General features: G+C 38.7%; 1 protein-coding gene across 2 annotated transcripts in view; it reads left to right on the forward strand.

Moving 5' to 3' along the window:
* The first annotated feature begins 735 nt into the window (after positions 1-735).
* The window catches only part of pcbp4 (poly(rC) binding protein 4), a 60,009-nt gene continuing 37,263 nt past the window's right edge, over positions 736-23,481 (forward strand). The window contains exons 1-3 of one of the 2 annotated variants that reach the window (XM_028452271.1): positions 736-1,062; positions 20,702-20,892; positions 21,082-21,105. In XM_028452271.1, the coding sequence (XP_028308072.1) occupies positions 20,785-20,892; positions 21,082-21,105 (132 nt within the window). In that variant the 5' untranslated portion in view covers positions 736-1,062; positions 20,702-20,784. The remainder of the gene's footprint in view (positions 1,063-20,701; positions 20,893-21,081; positions 21,106-23,481) is intronic. The other variant, XM_028452270.1, reaches the window with a different exon arrangement.

Here is a 23,481-nt window from a genome sequence, read left to right on the forward strand (position 1 = left end):
AGCTTGACACATGTCAAATGTATATATCATCTAAATGTTAATATATGTTTAGAAATACAAAAAACAAAATAAAATGCTAACTGTAAGGGGAACAAAATAATTGTAATTGTGTGACAACGTTCTTTTGTTTTTGTTTTGGTTTGTTAAATGTTTTAAGGTTTCCCGGCGTCTGCATAAATGGTTAAATGATAAATGGTGGTACTGTAAAAACTATAATAAAAAAAACATATAGATAGAATATACATGAATAGTACAACTTTTGAACAGAAACAAGTGGATCAAACATTGAAAGAATGACTGAATGAATGTATATGAATATATGCAATATCATCAAAGATGCGCTAGGTGGTGCCATGAGAGAGAAAATCAGTATAGGCAAAACTTCAAAAAAGAAACAAAAAAAAAAAAAGAGGTTGGATTTAACGCCCTTAATCCCAATGGGGTCAATTACAGTAATTGGGACTATCATCGTTGCATTGAGGAACATTTCTGAAGAAAATTTGTTATTTTATTTAAATTGTCTAAAAAAAAAAAAAAAGATATCCTTGTGAATTATGTATGTGCATAATCATTTGTGGTAATGTTTTTTTTTTTTTTTTAATACATATTAAAACTCATTAAAAACACATTCAGTCAAAGCGATGACCGTGCACGTGCTTAACTGCGCTAGGCTGGACATAAAGACACGCAGTGCGCCCCCAGTAGAGGTCCTGTGGGGACATCATCATCATCATCATCATCTCTATCTCCTCCATGATGCACGTGAGACTGTCGTGCTGAGAACAGCTGGTCCAGAGCTGATCCTCGTGTCTTTAGTCGATCGGTGGTCGATCTGCTTCGGTCGCAGTTTGCGACGCGTCCCCATCTGTCGTGCGCTCCTCCTCTCCTCCTCTCTCCCCACCTCTCCTCTCCTCCTCAGCTCACACACACCGGGAGCTCAGTCCGCTCTGCGCCTCCGTGTCACTGCCGGACTCTAATCTGGATACAAAGCCTGCCTTTTGCACGCGTTTATGGAAATAGTTTAGTGGGAGCTGCAGCCTGCGAAATCCTACATGAGAACCGGTAAGTGATCGAGTGCATGGAAGCGGTGCATTGTAGCACCACGGCCGGGATTTACAACTTAAAACAGCTCTTTTTTCCCCACAAAGCAGACATTCTTGATGTTTATTCACTCATACTGTGCAGGATAGAGAGCTTTATATTATCCATTCAGTCTACAAACTACATCCAAAAACCAGTCTTGCTGTAATATATAAATGGGAATAACTGGGAATCCTGTCCTTCAGAATGGCCAGTACTTTTACTTTTACTCTCCCAGACAAACGCATGGATTGAATGAGAGAAAATTTGGATGAAGCCTTAAAGTGAGGAAGGTTGTTATTTGTAACATATGGCACCAAGAAGAGGGACAATTAGTGTCCTCTGTGTGTGTGTGTGTGTGTGTCCACAGGTACCAGTTCTGTGTTGTTGGTGCTGAAGCAGCGAGTGTGTATGACAGCCCCATTATTCACCAGGACTCCCTAATTACACTAAACTGAATTTAATAAAATCAGCACTAATGAGCTGGACAACATGGACACCTTAATATTGTTTTAAACCATTATAATTATACAGTTTTATATATATTATTAATTATTTGCTTCGAAAATAAAACACCGAGTTATGTTATTACATTGTTCAATGTGTTTGTTCTCTTCCTATACTGTCCACATATTCACGTCTTGTTTGTGTGTTTTCCAGACACCAACACAGCCAGAAGGCTGCACTCCTTTAATAAATGACTTTAATTCAGACCAAACATCCTCATCTAACACACAAACGCCTCATCCATACAGTATAAAACTGTCCTGCTGCGCCCTGATTTATTCACTTCTACATATTGTGCTCAAATCCAACCACTCCATCTCTAAAAACTGGCTCAATTAAGTTAAAAGGAACTGATTATCTTTAGACTACTCAGTGCATGGAGTCAATAATAATACATCTGACTGTAGATGGGCTGATTGATTTGGAAATTGTGGCTCTTGCTGCCTGAAGATGCTCATGAATCTTGAATGTGCATCTCTCGAGTGTGTTTGTGCCAACACGATAGAAAGAAAATGGGTCACAATTAGAGGATTGTACATTATTTAGGGTGGAGCTCTTTATGGAAGAATTCAATAGGCTGTAATAATGTTTATGGTTTGATTGGATGACCTAAGATGTAAGAGATTCAGATTGATTTTAAGTGGGAACTTAACAGAAATCAGTGACTTTTTTTTTCTTCCTGTTTGTGCATTGTTTATTCTCAGAAAAAAGACAGTTTAGTTGGATAAGACACACAAATGTTTGAGTTGAACTCCAGGGGACACAGAGTTAGAGCATCATGTTGTTCTGATTCTCTGACCAGATGCAATTCCTTAATGCACTCTGAGAGTCGGAGATCTAATAAGAAGTGGACAGGCATCTTCAATAAGGAAGCCCCACCTGCCTCTCTGCTGCAGAGTGCAGGCTGGGGGCCAAACGGCTTCATAAATAACAGAAGCCAGACCTGACACGTGCTGCTCCAACGTCTGGGAACCACCAATAATCTCTCTCATCCAGTAAGATGCTGTTCCTGCAGAGTGAAGTAAGAGCCACAAACAGCAAGTGATTGTTTGCGACAATCAGAAAAAGGCTACAGCTTTTAAGGAGTTTGTTTCTCTGTTTGGTGATTTGTTCAATACAGGACAGCACGGGGGTCCATTGATTCATTGATTGATTGAATGATTTATTAAATAAACCATTCATTATTCTTATTTAGGGTCGCATTAATACAAATTAGATTTTTAGGACTGATGCCAATACCGACATTAATAGTTTTAAAAAGCCGATAGTCAACTCTTCCATACCCCTCCCATTGTCCCATCCTGACTCCCTCTTCCCAGTTCACTTCCCCTTCACCAAGGTGTAAGTAAGTAAGTAAAGTTTATTTATAAAGTGCTTTTCACAGGTAAAAAAAAACCCCACAAAGTGCTGTACAAACATTTCAGTATCATCCCGTCCAAAGAAACATGGAAAGACAATCACATATGACATGGGAGGAGAAGAACGGGAGAAACGAAGGGTCGCCATGTGGGAGGTGCCCTGTATTTACATGGAAAATAAGAAAACAACAGGAGGAGAGGTGAGGGGAAAAAGCAGGTTTTAAACTAACTTCCCTATTGGGGAGGACAGTATCACAGCCCTCTCTTTTTATATTCTCTCTCTAATAAAGTTATTTCTACCCTTCCTTAGGGAGGGCTAGTGATAAATACATTTATGTATTGAATTGCAATAATAAAACATGCATTGCTTTCGCGAAAAGATTGCACTACATATAGTGTTGACCTACGACGGCATGTGCAGATAAGGTCAAGAAAGAAAAAAAAAACGATATCTGATATCCTACGATAACATTAATATACACAGGATATATACTGCACAAGAACACACATTTTTATAATACCCAAAATATGATTTAAGATAAAGAAGCAAAACACGACTAAATTGAAATAAAGAACTTTAATTAGTAACACTGTCAGTTTCAACGTAAGGACTGTAAATAAATTTGAAAAGGCAAACTTGTGCAAACTATTTTTGGAAAACAATGTAAAAAATTCATTTTCAAAAATAAAGTTACTCAAATCACAAACAGTAAACAGGTATAAATTAAAAAAAAGAGAAAATGTAACTGTAAACAGTGATTTAGTGCCCTTATCTGGGTTGTGACAGAATCTCCAAACAGTACAAAGTTAATAAATCAGTTACATATTCTAGCCCGTTGGATTAATTAGCAGAGTTATTGACTAATGGTAATTAATCGGTGATAGCTAAAAATGACACTTAATCCTTCGAAGAAAATCAACCTCTTATGTTTCTAGGTTAATATTCTTTGAAGGATTAAAGCTGATGCAAGTTGTTTTATGATCTATTTTTCATGTTCTCATTTTTTGCAAACTTTTCTTTTATTTGGGTTTCATAATGCAAATCAGGATCATCATTTTGATGTGTGTTAAAATGTTGAGTCCAGTTCCCTGTTGATATATCTTATTTCCCAGATCAGTATTTCAGATGAATCCCTCGTAACTATCAACTCACAGTTTGCCATTTAACCTGTGCTTGATGCTGTCTTATCACCAAATGTTTTAGGGGCTCATCTCCTTTCAGTTTATTAACCTCACGGGCAATTTTGTAAGAGAAACACTATCACATGAAGGCTTGTGGATGTGTGACCGAGCCTGAAGCAAACAGCTTCCTTTGTTTTGGATCTTGTTGTTGTTGCCATGAAGGAGGCCTTTCTTCTAAAGCACAGAGTGACCCTCAGCTCAGACCCAGTAACTGACTGAGCTGCGGGCTGTCCTCGCCATGAAAAGAAAGCACTGTGTTGAGCTCCAAAGATTGACCCGGCAGGCCTCGTGACTTCGCCGTCGTATCTCGCAACGAGTCTCATGAATGTGATTTATTTAGTACAGAAATTACCATCAAAGAGCCGCGTTTGTGCTATCCACAGTATGCGAGACTTGGGAAGTAGCATTAGCCATATGCAAAGGGTTCATTAACTAAATTAGCAGAAAGTCTTGCTTTTTGCTACAGTAATCAACTTTTCTCCACTGCACACTAAATTGAGGTTTTCCTTTCAACTGCCCCTCAACAATTGTGTTGTGTATGTGTGTGTGGTTTGTGTGTGTGTTTATGTTGCGACAAGAAGAAGAGAAGCTTTTTATCCCCCTTCAGCTGCTGAGTGCCTGAAATATTTAACAGTGACTGCACTATTTTTGGGTTTGGGTTCTGTTTGTTGTGGCGCTTATGTAATATGTAGTTTAAGCGTACATGGGCATGTTTTATATACCAAAGAGTACTGCAGCCATTTGGTTAGGATGATGCACACAGCACCATGGGTTTCTAGCTATAAGTTTAACTACAGGACAGTGTACGGACCAGATTTATAACCAAAGTGGGGCTCAGACTCCAGCCCCCATCTGCACACTGGAAAATGTAATTGCAGCTGATAATGCAGTGTCTTCAACGTCAAAGAGGGAAGGCAGGGACAGTCCAGATCGTCTCGGGTTTCTTGTTCCTCTGAGGTATTGATCGTTCTTCTCTCTTTTCCTCTAAACTGCCTCCATCTCTCGCTCTTTCACTCTCTATTTGTCTCTCTATCCACTGTTCTTCTCCCTCTCCCCTCTCCCCTCTCCTCTATGAGGTGTCAGATTCTCTGACTCATGCCCTGGTGTGGTGGATGGAAGGAAGGCAAGAAATGAAAGAGAGAGAGAGAGAGAGAGAGAGAGAGAGAGAGAGAGAGATTGACCTTCATCCAGTAAAGAGGGATGGGATAAAAGCTGGAATTAATACCCTGCCAAAGAGTATTCCCCACCAAGCCAAAGAAACCATCCAGATTGATGTATGGTCCTCATAGAAGCTCTTAGATAATACAAGGCATGCAATTAGGAGACAAGGCGGGGCCAATGTTCAGAGACTCTGGGTTGTATGGAGAGAAAAAACATTTTTGAAAAAAAGTCCAAATGTATGATGGCACAGAAACATCTCCTCAGCCTGTGGTGCAGAAAAGAAAAAGGCTTCTTAAAAGGTCAGTTTATCTAAAGAGGAGTTTGTTAGCTGAGCGTTAAATGTAAATGTGTCTGCTAGCTCTTGGCCACCTCGTCCCTATAGCCTTAATGCTAAATAGTGGCCATACCAGCCTGTCATTGTCGTTAGATCTCGGAAGCTAAGCAGGTCTGGGCCTGGTTAGTTAGGAATGTCCCGATACAACTTTTTCACTTCCGATACGGTACCAATATTGCAGCATTGAGTAATGGTTGATACCTATATCGATCCGATACGATATCAGCACGAATCATACATACTTATATTACTTATTTTATAGTGTGGAATGTTAGAAAAGGCTTGATCAAGTGATGTTACTCAAACAGAAAACAACAGTAGTCAGCAACAGTAGGTATGAGAAAAACTGACCCATTTATTATTAACCAATTGGTTACATAAATTTTAACCTTCATCATAATAATTACAGTATTCTGCAATTGAATAAATATAATATATAAAATCTGATATTCGTTTTCTGGCTGATATCGGACCGATATCAATATCGGATCGGGACACCCCTATGGTTAGCAATTGGATGGGAGACCACTGAGGATTCCAGGTGCCACAGTGTGGGACAGTCACTCCAGTGGTATCTGTCATTGTGTCCTTGGGCAAGGCATTTCACCCACATTTACCTAGTATGAATGTAGTGTGAGTGAGTGTTGGTGGTTGAGGGGCCGATGGCGCACTACGGCAGCCTTGCTTCCGTCAGTTTGCCCAAGAGCAGCGGTGGCTAGAATAGTAGCTTACCACCACAAAGTGTGGAGTGAAAGAATAATGCCTTAATTCTGTAAAGCGCTTTTAGTGTCTATGATAAAGCGCTGTATAAAATCCAGTGCGATATTATTATTATTAAATAAGCCAGATTCACTCTCACCCTGTTTGTGATGCCAGTTGCTAACAAAGCGATAACTATTACCAAACCGTAGAGACAGTCCATGGTTTTTTATGATTAGTTTGTGTTGTTTTATCCCTCCTGGATATAAAGTGTAAGATCAAACAACTCAGGTTTACGTAAACAGGAGACGAGGACTTCATAATAACAAGGCCATCAAGATCTAAGTGATGGACATTATTGATAGTAACCTCATTGTTTAATAGAGTAACACAACTTACCAAGTGAGAAGTAACAAAATGTTGTTTTATCATGACTAAGATAAAAACTCGCGGGTCAGCCTAGATAGACTGTCCAGAATGTCAATTAACGCCACTGCTTGTGACTTGCAGTTTCTGTCGTAAATATGCAAGAAAGTGATTTGTTTCTAAGCTGTAATGAGAACTGGATGTGACTGTAATTAACTGTGACAAGAAAGAACCTTGACTGGACTGCTTTATGCAACCGTGAGGATCGACAGACTTTGTTAATGCAGATCAGTGTGAACACTTATTGGTGGTGTTAAGCATTACAACCAAAACAAGTCTTGGTTAGCACACATAACACAAATAGCAATATGTCATTGCTTGATGTGATTGATGGTACAGATTATTGTATGTCTGGAATAGTCTGTCACTATGACAATGATTCCCAAACTGAGGGGCGCGCCCCCTAGGGATGGGGGGAAGTGGTCATTGAGCATGAAAAATTGTTTTTAAAAAAATCACAATTTGCCACCAAAGAACTGTTTTCTTACTGTTTTAAATATGTGATTGAACATTTTATGTTATTTTTATTCGTTTTGAAGAAGAAGAATCACCATTTTCAGGTAACAACAAGGTAACCCATTTTGTTGAAATTTTTTTCTTCTTCAAAGGAGCGCAACAGAAAAAGTTTGGGAATCACTGCACTACAGCATCCTGTCCTGGGTTTCAAACACCTCCTAAATAAGCTGGAATAGAATCAGCTGCAGTGGCCAGCAACCTTAAGCAGGATAAGCATGTTTTTAAATGTAAGGGTTGTCCGTTATGATATTGCACCAATAAAAAACCTATGGCGGCTTAACAAGAAAATGGTTCAGGATTGCCTCAGCCAGACCTGCCTATGTGCCTGATCAAAAAAAAAACGTTTCAAGGCAACACCAGATCTGGTTCCTCGAGATCTAGATGTAGATCATCTATATGATCTTTCTTTTGGGGTGTTTGTTCAATTTCCTTGTGCACATGGATGAAGTAATGCCTTTTAATTTATTGACCTTGTTATGGCAGGGACTGGTCACTTTTTACTAATGCACAAGCTTTCACATAACCTGGCAAGAACCAGATTGATGCGTAGCCCTCCCTCTAACTCGAGTTCTCCACATTGATCTGGGTCTGTGTCTGGCGAATCCTTTCGGAACCATGGAGGGACATGAACAGAATGCTTGAAGCTGATTGTGCGAAGCGCCCGTCCACCATGATTTGTTTTAGCCAATCACACGGTAACAAATGATGATGTCGTCATCGGCATGCGCCGCAGAGACGCTGCTACAACAACAACAAGACACTGCTGGTGAAAACTTTCTTTTGGGATAGTAGTGCTGCGGTCATTATGTCGTTGATTGACTTTTGCCATTTTTGCAACACTAGTATGCAAGTTAAGGGCAAGTTAATAGCGGTAGCCTGGTTCGTTCCTCTTCCCGCAACTGCGCATATGCCAGTTTTGCTTCGGTGCTTCTGCCTTCGTCACACCTGGATATCCCGCACTAAATCACAACACTGCCTCAAGATTGGTTCGAATCGGTTCATTTTGGTTTCGAAAGGCAAATACGGGAACAGCACAAGATGGATTCTGGAGTTTGTGAACACCAGGAGAATCCATCTTGCAGGCAAGGTTAGCTTTCACTCACAGTGAGCCCGATTAGGGTCCATGGTTTTCTTTTGGTGACCACTGCGATGGTTCTTTGTCTTCACCATGATCAAATAAAGTGTGTGAACAGTTTAAGCAACTTAAAGCTGAAAACAAAAGAATAATTTTTTTATAAAATTTAGAAATAAAACAAAATTGGAGAATTGGTAAATAGTTGAAAATATGAAAGTAGCTCCTCACTATGTGAAGGTCTTTTGCCAAGGTTTGAGGAAAAAAACTGAAGGCGCCAATTGAATGTAGGTCAACAATAAAGCATTAAAACATATGTTAATGACTAATGTTTCAGAGTTGTGTGAGTTTTGGTCGTCTTCTAAACTGCTGTGAGACAAGTTATCACAAAGCACAGGAAAGTATTTTATTCATTTATGTTACCTACTACAGAAACGTCCACAGCAAAGGGCAAAATTGCTTATATTAAATGCATACCACCATGGACCCGACTAATCAGTGTGAGCTCAGTGCAGAAGCAGTAAACACAACTGTCGGGCTCCTCCGTGCTGCAGGGAAGCCGAGCTGGCTCCAGCAGCAGCTTCCTGGGGGTCTGATAACCCCTCTGGGGCCTTGTGGTTGACAGGAGATTCTCACTGCAGGCTGACACAGTTATGCTTTAACACCAGATGAAGCCGATGGCTGATAGGAGAAGATAGGCCCCTCCGTGCCGGGGGCTGACCTCGCCCATTATATGTGACAGAGCTGAGACAAACACTGTGAGAGATGAAACACTGCTCTTTAATTTCAAGGCTCTCCCGTTTCATAGCTAAAGCCTTCCACTCCTGCCTCACGTTCTTCTCTCATCTCTGAGAGGAGATTGTGGATGTAGTGCTATGGTGTGTGACTCATACCAACTGCTTGTAAGCCCCACACTTGTAATTTTAGAGGAGGCAAAGTGTGTGTGTGTGTGAATTAAGCACTAGAAAGCAAAGGGGGAAAAAAGCCGTTTTTATCACTGCACCTTTCCTGCTATATTTAGAAGGATTCCAATATTTCACACTTTGACATTTTTGTCTGCTTTCAGAAGAGAAAAGTGGGGCATATCACATTTCTTCTCACCACTCACGATTCAGAAACCTTTGTACAAAAGAAATTTAGCGCTTTCCTTGTGCAGCCAATGAAATCTGCTTAAAGGGTATCCTGACCAAAATGGTGGCTCTCCATAGTTTATGCCCCAAAGTATAAAATTGTTTTAAAATTACCTTTGAATGTGTGTTTTTTTTTATATACATATATATAAATGAAAAGGTCCACATATATAGTTTAATGGTAATGCATTAAATATTTTTTATTATATACATTTCCACTACAGGTACCCTTTAACCCACTGCCCTGAACCTGTCTAACGTGTGAAACATTTTAAGGAGGTGACACTAATACAGAATGGAATGCATGCACATAGTCGTAAAATGTATTTGCAAATTTTAATTGTGATTCAATAATTAAATTAAATTTAAAAAAAATGCTTAAAAAATGCAGTTTCCCCTTCCCCCCCTTTTTGAATGAAATAATTTATTACTATACCCGCTTAACCTCTATAGGGCTGTGGGAGGAGCTTGATGCTATCCCAGATGGCTCACATTGCAAGGTTACACCGTGGACAGGATGCCAAGCTATTACAAAGCTAACACACAGTAACGACAAATATGATGGCACAGAGCTTTACACATTAATTTTATAACTAAAGAGAATGCTCTGAACTACTGAGGAAAATTATTTTCAGGGATTACATCACATTTTTTTACTTCATATGTGTTACATTTAGGTCGTATTCACAGGAAATCTGGCTTCATTCGGGCTGGTGTTAACACGTATGAAGAGCATTCTAGAGTGTTTGTTTTGGCTGGACTCAGATCGTTTCCAATTGAATTCACAGCTTTGACTGAGAGCTGACTGACAGCTGCTGTGCAAGTAAAGCAAACAAACATAACACACACACCATAAAACATTAAAAAAAAACTTCTCACATGCAGAAGGAAAGCAGGTCGGTGAGGACGTTTGAGGAAACCCAGCAGAATAATCAGATTTTTGCAAGTTTAGAGCAGACAATGGAGCTAAGTTTTCCCTGAGTGATACCTGCAGGTACAACGGGCTGTGATGCTTTGGGGAAAGCAAGTGATTGCTGACTTCTTTCTGCATTTTAAGCAGTTAAATGCAGAATACTGGTCATGCAAAAACGTGACCAGTATGAAATTAAATCTATTGCAGGTGCATCCACCTGCCCCCATCCACTGCACATCTTTTTTTGTTTTCATTTTTTATATTCCTATTGAGTTGAAAGGGTCAGACTGAGAGTATGTATGTACAGTATGTCCAGAGTTAAAGTTACATTAAAACATGGTTACTTTTCCAACTGCAATTTCTTTTTGTCTTTTTCCCTTTCAAAAATGATTGTTTCATTATCACAAGCCCATTATTGTGTCGCATTGTATCGTGAGCCCAGTGTACAGTATCATGAACTCACCCGTACAAGCTGCCACACTATAATTTTTCCTTGCCAGTGGCAAGCAGGCAAACGTTATTGTTGACTGTCGAGCCCTGATATTCACGCTGTATTATCTGAGTTGCATTAAAAGCAAGAAGTTCGGTAACTGATAAGGTTCTTTCCTATCATTTTGGAGCAGATCAAAAAGTGTGTTTGTAAACACTTCATTCTGAATGAAAATGGTCATTCCAAATTAAAGTTAAATCCAAATTAGATGGCTGGTTTATTCCCAATTTTAATTCAGATTTGAATAATTCCTCAGTCCTGTAAACGTTTAATTCTGCTTTAAATTATTTAAATTGTGCACATACTTGTCCTGTCACGATGATGCGCTGGTGATGACATAATCCAAGATAGCCACCCGGACTCGAGCCGAGACTATTTATATGATAATAAGAGCCTTAGAAGATATGGATATAATGAAAAGAGTGGATGGACGGAAGCATAAACATGCGGACAATGGACACACAGACTTATTAAACACAGTACGCATGGACATCAACAAACAAAACAGGCTTCATCAGGGGACATGAAGCCCTGCACCAGGACAGGAGAAGATAGAGAAGCCGTTGCACTAAACGCTGGCTTTGTTTGGCCAAAGTACAATCTTCTATCTCCCTTCTCCTCCTCAGCTGATGAAAGTGAAACTGTATGTTATTGTCTTATGTTGTAGCTGAAAAGAGGAGGTTTGTCGTGTGTTTTTTCCCAATAGATGTGATCATATTCGCCCCCTGTCCAATCTGAGCCCTTCCCAACCCTCAGACCTAAAGATTGAATTGAATAAAGCAAAACTAAACGTGTTTCCATGTAAACCTCAATTCGGATTAACAATTTCCATGTAAACACGAAGCAGAACACTTTAATTTTGAATAATTGAATTCTAAGTCATTCGTTCTGAGATTAAAAAAAAAAAAGCATAATGTAACCTTGGCCATACACTACGTTAGTGTAAATGGGCTAAAGCTAAATGTTGATGTGAAATTAAGATCATTTTTGATGAAAAAGCCTGTGCAGTAAGGTGTAATTCTGTGAACATGTTGTGTTAGACCTCAATTTCACATTTTATAAAGGTTCCAGACATACACTGAACAGTAGAAACTCATTGATCGATGTGTCTGCACAAATGGTTGATACTGCTTTATCCTTATGGACATTTAGGCATGACGTTTGTGTTTAAAGGAAGCAGATTACCCATAAAATGGTGCATGTGTGTAAGTGCAGGGGGGGTTGTGCTGGTAGGCACATTGTGTCATCTGATGTACTGCAACACGGCACAAGATTGAGTTTGTTCATGACAGATGAACGTGGCAAGTCGTCAGATCAAAGCCTGTGTGTGAAATGTTTGTTTCTTTCATCCCTGCAGCTGTACGCTGCCTTGTTTGGGTTTTGTTTTGGTCCCTGTCGACCTATGAATGTGGTTGGATTGAAGTGTTTGTATGACAGGAGTTGTACCAGCATGTCTGTAAATGGTCTCTCACCCCATGCCCTTACTGTGCAAGCGTCCGCACATTGACACCCTCTCACTCGCAGCTCTATATGTGACTACCCCGGGGACGGCCAGTCTCCTCTGTGTGTTTATTACTAAATACCTCAGATTCCACGTATACACTGATCACAGAGGGGAACCCTGGTTTGGTTGAACACATGAAGACCAGGCAAAATTAGATGCAAACCAAAAACGGATGAATCGGGGAAAGTGAGGAAACATTTCTTGCATTTACCACGGAGCGTATCCATGCTTATCTAGGTCAGACTTAGAACCATCTATAACTAAAATATACAGAGGCAAATTCGCGCACATACACTCTATTCAGGTACTTCCATTGACAAACATGCACACTGGTTCTGAAAAAAAACAGGTGTACCGGTAAAAAGCCTAGACCAACTGCAGCTTAAATAAAAAAAGTGAATAGATTTCAAGCTATTGAAAAGGCACCAATAATCACACAGTTTCCATGAGTCATTGCTATTTGGATAAAACATCAATTATTCAAACATTAAGCTCACCGAAATATAAATTTTTAGACAACTTATAGTAATAATAATAATAATAATGATGGTTTGGATTCATTTGCAGTAGCACCTTTTTCAAGGAGACTCAAAGCGCATTATAGACATTACAGAAAACCATTATTCATTCACACCAGTCAATCACATCAGTTAAACCAGTGGTGGAACAGAAGCATGGCTGCTATGTCCCCTCCGACCACCACCATCAACATTCATGCACAATTCATACAAGGCAATGTGGGTAAAATGCCTTGCTCAAGGACACAACAACAATGACTTGAATAGAGCAGGATTCAAACCCCCGAACCCTTCGGTTATTGGACGACCCACTTTACCACTGAGCCATGTTCATTATGTGGACAAAAAGTTTCAGACAAATGACAGTTTCACCATGAAACGACCATTTTAAATCCATATACTTTAATATGGAGTGGGTTCCTCTTATGCACTTTCCACTCTTCTCTGAAGGTTTCTAAAGTGTTTCTGTCTCAATCTGTGCCCATTCATCCTGTTGCCTATAGTAGCCTCACAATCTCCATTTAGGTTCATCCCACTGGTGCTCGATGGGGTTTAGGCCAGAGCTTTATGCAAAACAGTCACGTTTCTTCACTCCTAACCCATCAAAGCATGTCTTTATGGCCCTAGCTTTCAGGACTGGGACAGTCATGATAAAATGGTTAAAAAAAAGGCCTTCCCTTGAACTGTTTCCAAAAAAGTTTGCCTTTATCTGAATGTAAAATGACAGAAATGGAAATCCAATCCTTTAAAAAAATAAATTTATTAAGTTTTATTAAGGAAAAAAAAGACGTTGATAAAGATCTATCCGAACAGTGACTGAAAACATTTTTATAAATAAAGGTGTTTAGGCATTCGTCATACAAACTTCATCAGGGTAAATATTTAAAGACTAAGTTGTAGTTTCTCTTCACCTGAAAAAACACAGACTTTTATATTTGTTTTGCAACAAGTTTACCAAAGCACTTTATTTGCACCCGCTGGCTGTGTTAGCAAACTCGTGGTCTTAAACATCAAGTTTAAATAAAGCCATTTTTGCAGAGTCGTTATGATTGCTTAAAAGTGCATAAAAATTATAATTGGAATGTGATGGGAATAATTATTCAAGCGATTTTCCTCTTATTCTTTTGTGTCCATTTGGTTTTAGTCATGTGTAATTCAGTGCCTGCAGACATAAATTCATACTGACTCATAACTTAAGCTCTTGAATGCAGTCAAGCGAGGAAAGATCAGACTTATGAAATCAGCAACAGAAGACGAGGGCAGCGGACGAATGCACTTTGCCACTTTTGTTTGTTCTGTGTTTTGTAAGGAGCGCATAGTGCGCTCTTTGCTAATTCCCTGTCCTGAGTTATTAGAACAGAGGGTCTCTGTTCATCCTGGAGCGCTGCTGCTGCTGCTGCTGCTTGGGATTCTGGAAATGAGGAGTTCAGAGGCTCCCCGCCCTCACACAGACAGAGCACATGCCTTGTTATCAACCTACAGAGATGCACATAATGATCCTTCCAACCATTAACTCCAAATGCAATAAAGTGTTAACATTTCAGCCATGCCCTTCAGTATTTGAGCCTAATGAAGTTAGCCCACGGACTACACAAATGTGCACTGTGATAACACGTGTACTGTATTCAGAACGCAATGATCAAGCTAAAAGCCATGACTATGCTGCCCTAGCCTGAGCTTCTACAGCTGAAGGCGGCTTGAACGTGGCACTTTTTGTTTATCTGCTGCCAGTCCTCAGGGCTTTTGTTTGATATTTATGAAAATATTATTGAGATGAGCGTCTCACTAATTTTGGATTGTTCTCAGTGTGAGCAATGAGCGTTGTCTTTAACCCCAATGGGGTTTGAAATGATTGAAATCTGACCCAGCAAACGACTCCTCAGCACATTTTAGTGACCGACAGTGTCAAAGAAAGGCCATGGCCATGTTGGAAATTTACAGTCGAGCTTGGTGACACATTAAGAAAGATGTGTGTGTGTGAGCTGGAGAGAGCATATGAACATGTCTATGCAGGCATCCAGCACATAAATAAATCAGCCATGCAACAGTGGCCTTGTGCACTAAGTAAAAGCAATAAACCTACCTACAAGTCTCCCAGGAACTGGATCTCATCTAAAATAACAGCCATTTATTATACATGTTCTCCTTATGTAGCTCAGAGAATGCACAGATGACATGCAGATAAAAAAAATCAATAGAATGCACATATGTCAGGCGTCATCTGCAGCAGTAGGTTTAAACTGTGGGCTGCAAAGAATTCTTGTGGCAGACAAAACTGGCCTTGATGCGTCAAAGACGTCATTTGTTACTGTGCTGGCACTTTGCACAGTACCCATCATGCATTCTGGTCCCATTAGCCTGCAATATGTTGATTAAGAAAAATAAACAAAAAAAAATCCTTTCCTTTCATCTTTTACCAATCCTCCAACACAAGCACACTGAAAGGATTTTCATTTCTGAGTCTGAATCTGTTGGAGGTTTAAAAGAAAGCTTGATGGGCCTGTACTACGAATCTGGATAAATATATCCAGGATATCTCTGCATTAGCAGGCTCTACTTATAAACATGTACAGTGACAGAGCAGCTGTACTATGAAGCTGGTTATCAACACAATAACTTAAGCCAGGTGATTTCAACCTGGCTGTGTGCATGCTCACATGAAACGGGTGGAGACTGCAGTGTCTGACCAATCACAGACACGGAGAAACCACGCAGAGCAACTTACGTCACCATGAGCAACAATTATTTATAAAATTGAAGATTTTAAATCATATTTCAGACCAAAAACAACGCTGTTGCTGCAGCAAAAGCAGGAAGGAAGAAATTTAGGTGAAGATTGATGACTGTTATGGTGTTTAATTTGTGATATGCAATATTAATTCATTAGAGAATAAACTGACACTGATCAGTTTGACTTTACTAAGCCAGTTCTGTTCATGTATCCACCTTATTTTGGGTGCAGTCTTGTCTCTGATGCTGCGTTCATACAGCTCAGCCTACATCATAAGGTGGACAGTATTTGTATTTTATGCACCCTGTATTATTTTACAGGACTGAGGCTCTCAGCGTAGCCAACAGCGTTTATGAATAAATTAATTGATTTATCGGTCAGAGAGTGCTGTTAACATTTCATTGTGGGATGTGGATAATTGTTGTTACTTTATTCTGATATTACGGAGAATACTTGCAAGCTAGTACAAAAATACAGAAGAAACACAAGAAATCCCTGTAATAAGTAAGAAGTAAAAACACTCCACATCCCACAATGCAATGCGCAAAAAGGTGTTTAGGGTAGAGATGAAAACAAACTTTCAAGCATCATTTCCAACCTATTTTTCTTTCCTTTTGGCATAGATGATTTTCAATTCATTGATTTATGAGGAATAGGAAAACAATATGATTTATCTAATTAAAAAAAATGTGCTGTCATAGCAGCTTTAAGATATATAAGCAGAATAGAAATGTAAAGCCCTCTAGGATCAGTGTGTTAAACATTGGCAGCATATGAATAAGTGTACATAGAGTGAAACCTGAGAGTTATGTGGACAAATATTTTCCTTTTTATTTTTATCTTACCATCAATAAGGTCACAGTGTAGACCAAAAGTAGATTATATAGCCAAACTCATTACAACTGTATAATGTACACTAACTACTAACTTTGAATTGCCAACTTAATTGAATTGACCATTACACAGGAGGAAGTGATGTTAGTGAGTCTATGTAACAGCACACTTTGCTTTATGTACATTCCTGTAATGCAGCAACACAGCGTGATGCATGTGGGGAAACTGGAAAGCAGAACTGGTTACAAATCAGAACTGGTTAATGAGGGACAACAGTGCATTTATACATGAAAATAGATGAAAGAGGGAAGTGCTAGCTTAGCACAGCTGTGGGTTTCCAGGAAACGTTTGATGTGGAATCATATGCCACATGAAGGCCCACGTCACTGGACCAAGAACTATCTGATCCGCTGAATTAGATCAGTATTTTTTTGTGCATTTTATTCCTGAAAAAAAAAAGCAGCTTTTAGAAAATTGTATACAGTACAAAATAATGTAAAGGACAAATGTTACAGGCCATTTCTCACCTTTATGGATTTGTGCATTGCCTAAGAAAAAAAAGACAGTTACAAAAGCAAATGTTCAAGTCAGATGTTACACTACAAAAAAGTATCTAAAAACTTCACAGGAATGTGTTTGACTTCCATTTATTCATTTATTGAATGGCTTCTTCCTTAGCTGCCCGGCTCATTAAAGCTAGGGTAGGCAATTTTCTCCAGATACACTTTTTAAGTTTTTGGCCGAAATTGTCTTTATGACCTGACAGAAATTAAGATCTTATGTGCTCTTCCTGTCTCTCTGCTCGTTCTCGATCCCTCGCATGCACAAGCTCACACTGAAAGCGCGTCACCGCTAACAGAGTTAAAACACAGTTTTTGGTCACGTTTTTTAACATACATAATGGTCAAGTTTATTGTTTACTTACTGCTGAATGAAACATGAGACAATGAAGTTTCTACACAATACAAGAGATGAGCTGAGGTCTGCTTCTGCAGCAACTGTGCTCGTGCATGTGAGTGAGACAGAGCACAGAGGGGAGGGGCAAGGGGGGAAAGGCGGAGCCGTCGGGGAGGCTACATTCAAAATCATGCTAGCTTATGAAAATCGCCTACCCTACCTTTAATGTGAATGTTTTATTATTATTATTTATTATTGAAAGACAAAATGTAAATATAACAACCTAAAATGAATACTGGAACCTTTTTTTTTTTTTTTTTTTTTTTTTTAGTATTCAACTAATAATAAGGTAGTTTAGTTTGTTTTAGCTTTTTATTGATGTTGCCCTGCTGTGATGGGATATTCTTTATTATTCAAAATTCAAACTGTAGTACCAGCTTTTCTATAAATAGATTAAAACGTTTTTGTTTTAGTTTTTTGGTTTTTCAATATAGATCATTTTAGTTCAGTCAAATTAATGAACATATACATTCATAATATATGGGTGTACTGTTGTACATTGGTTGAGCTGTGTATCTGGTTTCTATTGAGAGTTGCTGGTCACATGACAAAACTGGGAAAAATGCCCTGTCCTTCAGACTGATATCAGCACTGTCATTTCTGCACAAGGTATAAATACTGTTGTATTTCAGCAAACTGTGAAAAAGAAAAGTGGCTGAGCCTATTTTCTCCGTTCACCTCACGTCAGCAGAGCCTTGAAGATGACGATCTCTTTTACTAGGACAATGATTGTGAAGATAAGCTATTTGTGAACTGCACGCTGCAGGAAAAAAAAAAAACACGACCTTCGGATCAGTCTATGTTGTAGTTTATAGATAGAAGACATTAGCCGACTGAGGCAGTGGTGCCTCATTGTTCTGGGAGGGTAAACACTGGCTAACAATGCTCCATCATGTTTCGTGTTTCCTTTAATGTGTCAGCGCTGAGACTCAACCCTGTGGGTAAACGTCTGTTACACTAATGTGGTCGTTTTTTAATGTTTGTTGGTTTGCTGTCAGTGTGCCATTGTTTGTTATGTACCTAATAGGAAGAGCACCATAAAAACTACCGTATTGATGTTGTGTTTATCCATTGTTGGTTTAGGGCTTTTCTATCCACTCTATTTTCCTCCATTTTCTGGCATTTCTCTCGACTATGATAACATAACAAACACTAGTAAATATTAATTCAACAGAAACATGAATGTTTCCATAGACTAATTTTAAACATCACACCATGACTGTCAGCAGCCAGGTGACTCGCTCATTAATCATCATGCCGTTTGTCACATAACACACGTACCAGCCTGTAGCCACCGTATCATCCTGGGATAACTACACAGGCCTTTCATTTGGTGCCACACGGAAGCTTTTTTGGGAAAACTAAATGAAATTGCATTACCTCTGTATTATTTCATTGAATTTCACATAATATAACTTCGTGGAAGTCAAGGACACATCAAAGTGATCAGCAGATGCCTCTGAAGACTGGCAGTTGGCAGTCGAAACATGTCAGGAGATCCTGATTTCCTGAGTAAAAAAAACAAATGAAACCTTAACAATTCATTTAAAGGGATCCAACACTGTTCTTACAAATGTGGCCTAAAACCTTTGAAATGTTCTAATTAGAACATCCATGCCTAACAAAACACATTACAGTATTTTTGCATCATATTCGTTTTATTAACTTTTCAAAATGGTGTTCACGTGATTGAAGATGTCACGCACACCTATTAGCCTGTAAACATCCCATTGTTTTCTATTGGAGTGAAGTATTCAGCCTGCTTTTTAGATCATTTAGCACAGGGGTGTCAAAGTCATTTTAGTTCAGGGGTCAAATACGGACCAGTTTGATCTCAAGTGGGCCGTAGATTTTATATGGGGAAAAAAAATAACTGATTTTACATAATTGTGCCCTAGTTTTCAATATCAGTGGAATTCACTTAAAGAAATATTGATTTTGTCACCAATTTTTGTGTAATTTAGAGAAATTTTGTGCCATCGTTTGTGAGAAATTGCATGATTTGTGAAAAAATTGAGCATTCTGCTCATAATTTTGAATTCAAAATGACTGCATTCATGTGGTATAAACAAAGAAAACATGCAAGTCCCTAAAAATATAGTGGAGTTTCATGAAATGGCTCAATTTGTTCATCTACAACTGGATTATTTTATAATTTACACAATAATTCATGTTTTCTCTGTCATTTTTACTTTCTCCTGGGGGCCGAATTGGATGCTCTAAAGGGCCTGATTTGGCCCACGGGCCATGAGTTTGACACAATGATTTTGCCGTTTTTCATTCAAAATGTCCGCCACGCACTGAGCTCTTCTTCTCTGCTTTATTGTCTACTCTGTGGTCAACAGTTTTCATCCTCTTTCGGGAAACAAAAGAGGGTCAGATCTACATCTTTAACTTTTCCTGATTATTTTAAGCAACCTAAAGCAGCACAAATTGGCATTTAGACCAAAAAAGTTGCTAAATGATCTAAAAAGCAGGCTGAAAGCTTCACTCTAATCAAAAAAAACAATGGGATGTTTACAGGCTAATGGGTGTGTATGACGTCATCAAACACGTGATTTCAAGATGGTGGAATACAGGTTTTAAAACTGCAAAGTATTCTCATTTTTAAAAGTTAGTAAAATGAATATGGTGCAAAATAACGCATTCTGTTAGACACAGAATTAATAATATGGACATTTGAAATATTTTAGGCCACATTTGTAAAAACAGTGGAGGATCTCTCTGTATTATTTGTTCTATTTGTCTTGCGTTTGAGTTTAAAAGATTGTTTTGCTGCGAGACGTTGGGTAATAAAGGTTTTGATCGTGTGTCTTCTAAAGGCTGCCCACTGACTTTTTGGATCCCAAAGCTCAGATAAGGCACAGCATCGCTGACACTGCTGGTGCGTCTGGTCAATAGACGGCACACACAAAGTTCATTAAAGCTCTGTTATGAATATTGCTCTCGCTATTACACAGAGTTAAACTAATGACGAAGGTCCTCCAGGAGTTGCATGCGAGTGCAGTGTGATCAAAGAGTGCTGTTGAATTTTTGATCTGAAATTGGACGAGTCAAGTCGGATGAACAAGACTCAAGTCGCAGGCACTAAAAGCCAAAAGATTGTGAGGAAAAGTGATCTAAATTATTTACTCTGTGGCATCCATGTTCAGCCAATGAAGGTTCCTACTTACTGCAGCTGGAATCGTACATGTTTGTGTGAGCTAGAAGGAAACATGAGGGAACATTTACCTTTTGTTTTCTACAAAAATTGACGAGTGTTGTTGTTTGAACTTGTGTCCCCTTTCAGAACTGCAGTGAAACACTTGAAAGAGCCAGAGAACGAGCGCTGGCCTTCGCTCGACTGTGTGAACCAGCGAATGAGCCTTGTTCATGCGTCTCCCTGCGTGCCACTCCCACATCACCATGAACTGTGAGCAGGACTTTGGCGACGGGGGCTTGGGAGTGACCCTCACACTACGACTGCTCATGCATGGAAAGGTTGTTTACGAATGAATGCATGTGTGCGTGCCGTGGCACTCAGGGCAATTTTTTTGAGTGCAACATTTGCTAGTGGCTTATAAATAATTTTCACACAATTGGATTAATAATAAAAGAGAGCTGCAAAGATGTTTTTTTTTTTTTTTTATTTCCCGTGTTTCATATGTGTGCCTTTGTCTTTGATTTCAGGAAGTTGGCAGTATTATTGGAAAGGTAAGATATAATTTTATTGTGTTTATAAAAATATAGATCACAGAAGTATGACATTCATCAGGGCATGTTTGCGTTTACATTTACAGAGAAGCAAGGTTGTGAGTGTTGGTGAAAGAAAACTGGTGTTTATACAACCTTATATACCAACATACCCATTTTTACCTACCCATACATAGTATAAAATAGTTATTGATAGTTTAACTTAAAATAGGAATAAAAAACATTTTATTGTTTAAGTAGTTCAATTTGTTTTATTTTATTTTTTATTTTTATTTTGACTGCACATGCTGTCGAAGGTCAACACTATATATGTAATGCATTTTTTTTGCGACAGAAATGCATGTTTTATCATTTATTAAATTAAGGGTAAGAAAAACTTTATTCGAGGGAGAATATAAAAAGACAGCAGTGTTGCATCTAGGTCACGTGAGGGGGAATTGAACAGGGAAGAGGGAGTCAGGGTGGGACTATGGAAGGGGTGCGGATAAGTCGACTATTTTAAGGTGGTAGTGCAAATTGTATTTTTTTTTTTTTAATCACATTTGTCTTTTCACACGCAATAGCACAGCATTATACAGCCACTATCTCTTATGGGATGAGTACAATACTTATTATTATTAAAAGTACTGTACTTTATGTGAAGATAAGAGGGAAATCTGCACAATTTCTCTCACACAGAGACAAACATAGTCACACACACGACAAGGACAGGAGCCTAGACCTATGAAACACAACAGAATACTAGACAGAAGAACAATGATAGTGCAAAAAATTAAAAAATTGCAAGAATTCAGCTTACCAAGACTCTTAACTCACAACCCTGGACATGCAAACTTAAATTTGTACTTTTGTGCCATATGGTACCTTGTTACTGGAGAAATCCCAAATTGTGACAGATGTCTGTGAGGGAGATGTATGATGCAGATATAAATAGTCTTTAGCAGAAGGCACCAATAGTTCTAAGGAGTAAAATCGTGGGTCCCTACAAAATAAAAGATAATAACAAATTGTTGATTAACTCGTACGAGGGCCAACATTTAATATTTGTTGTACAACTACAATTTGATAGCTCCCCACTTTAAATTCATGCTGGCACAAAATGTGATTTGTGAAACCTAGGGTTGTTGTTCTTTTCTTCTGTAAATTATTGACTATTTTTTATTGTTTCAAGTCATACGTTGTAATTAATATACTCTAAACTATACATCATGCATGTTATTAGAATGGAAGAAAACAATAAAACAAGTGTTTATATGTCAAAACCTTTGTAAAGTATTTACGTTTGTTTTGTTTTTTTACCCCTATGTTTTATTTCTTCTCATCTTGGTGTTGTGATTATTCCAAAACTAAATATAAATGCTGAAATCAAAGCCTCTCAAGACCTTTGCCCCACCCCCACCTCCCATAAAGCACTAGAGTAATCAATCACACAAATATGTCAGTGCAGTGACTTCAGGCCTCTTGATGAAACTAAGCTCAAAATACAAATTAGATTCTAGACCTCCGTGGATATTTACATTGGACTTATTTACAAGATAAATCATATAATCAGATATTTATGGAGGTATTTTTTTAAGGTGTGGCATGATACTACGGCCTTAATGCACAGAAAAACCTCAGTTTGCACACTGATCCCCCCAAAAATGCACAAACTGATCAAATCTTCCTCATTATTGTACAGCCTAGGTTCCCAAAGTGGGGTACGAGTATCCCCAGGGGTACGCAAATTGTCATGGGGATACGTGAATGAAAATTAAAAACAACGACAACATTGGAAACTAGAATATTAATAGGGCAGTTAATGTTAATGCGAGATTAATGCTATCGCTAGGCTAATGCTAATGCTAATGTTAATGCTAGGTTATTGTTATTGCTTGGTTATGCTAGGTTAAAGCTAATGCTAGGTCAATGTTAATTTTAGGCTAATGCTAATGCTCGGCTAATTCTATTGCTATGTTAATGCTAGGTTTATGTTATTGCTAGGTTATTGCTATTGCTAGGCTAATGATAATGCTATGTTAAAGCCAATGCTAGGTCAATATTAATGCTAGGCTGATGTTAATGCTAGGCTAATGGTATTGCTTTGCTAATTTTAATGTTGATGCCAGGTTAATGCTATTGCTAGGCTAATTCTAGGTAATGCTAATGCCAGTGATAAGCTAATGCAGTGCAACGTGGGCCAGCACCCACATCTTCACTTGCATTTTCTTCAGGAAATACAAATATTCTAGTTATTCTGATTATATATTATTCCTCAACAGGATAGGTAAAATTCACTGTAAGGCTACATTGTGTATGACATTACATTATTATGTTTTTTAAGTGTGCAGGAGTAGGGGGTACATGGCTTCCGGTTAAATATCTGAAGGGGTACGG

Source organism: Gouania willdenowi, chromosome 7, assembly GCF_900634775.1.
Source record: "Gouania willdenowi chromosome 7, fGouWil2.1, whole genome shotgun sequence".
Taxonomy (NCBI): Eukaryota; Metazoa; Chordata; class Actinopteri; order Blenniiformes; family Gobiesocidae; genus Gouania; species Gouania willdenowi.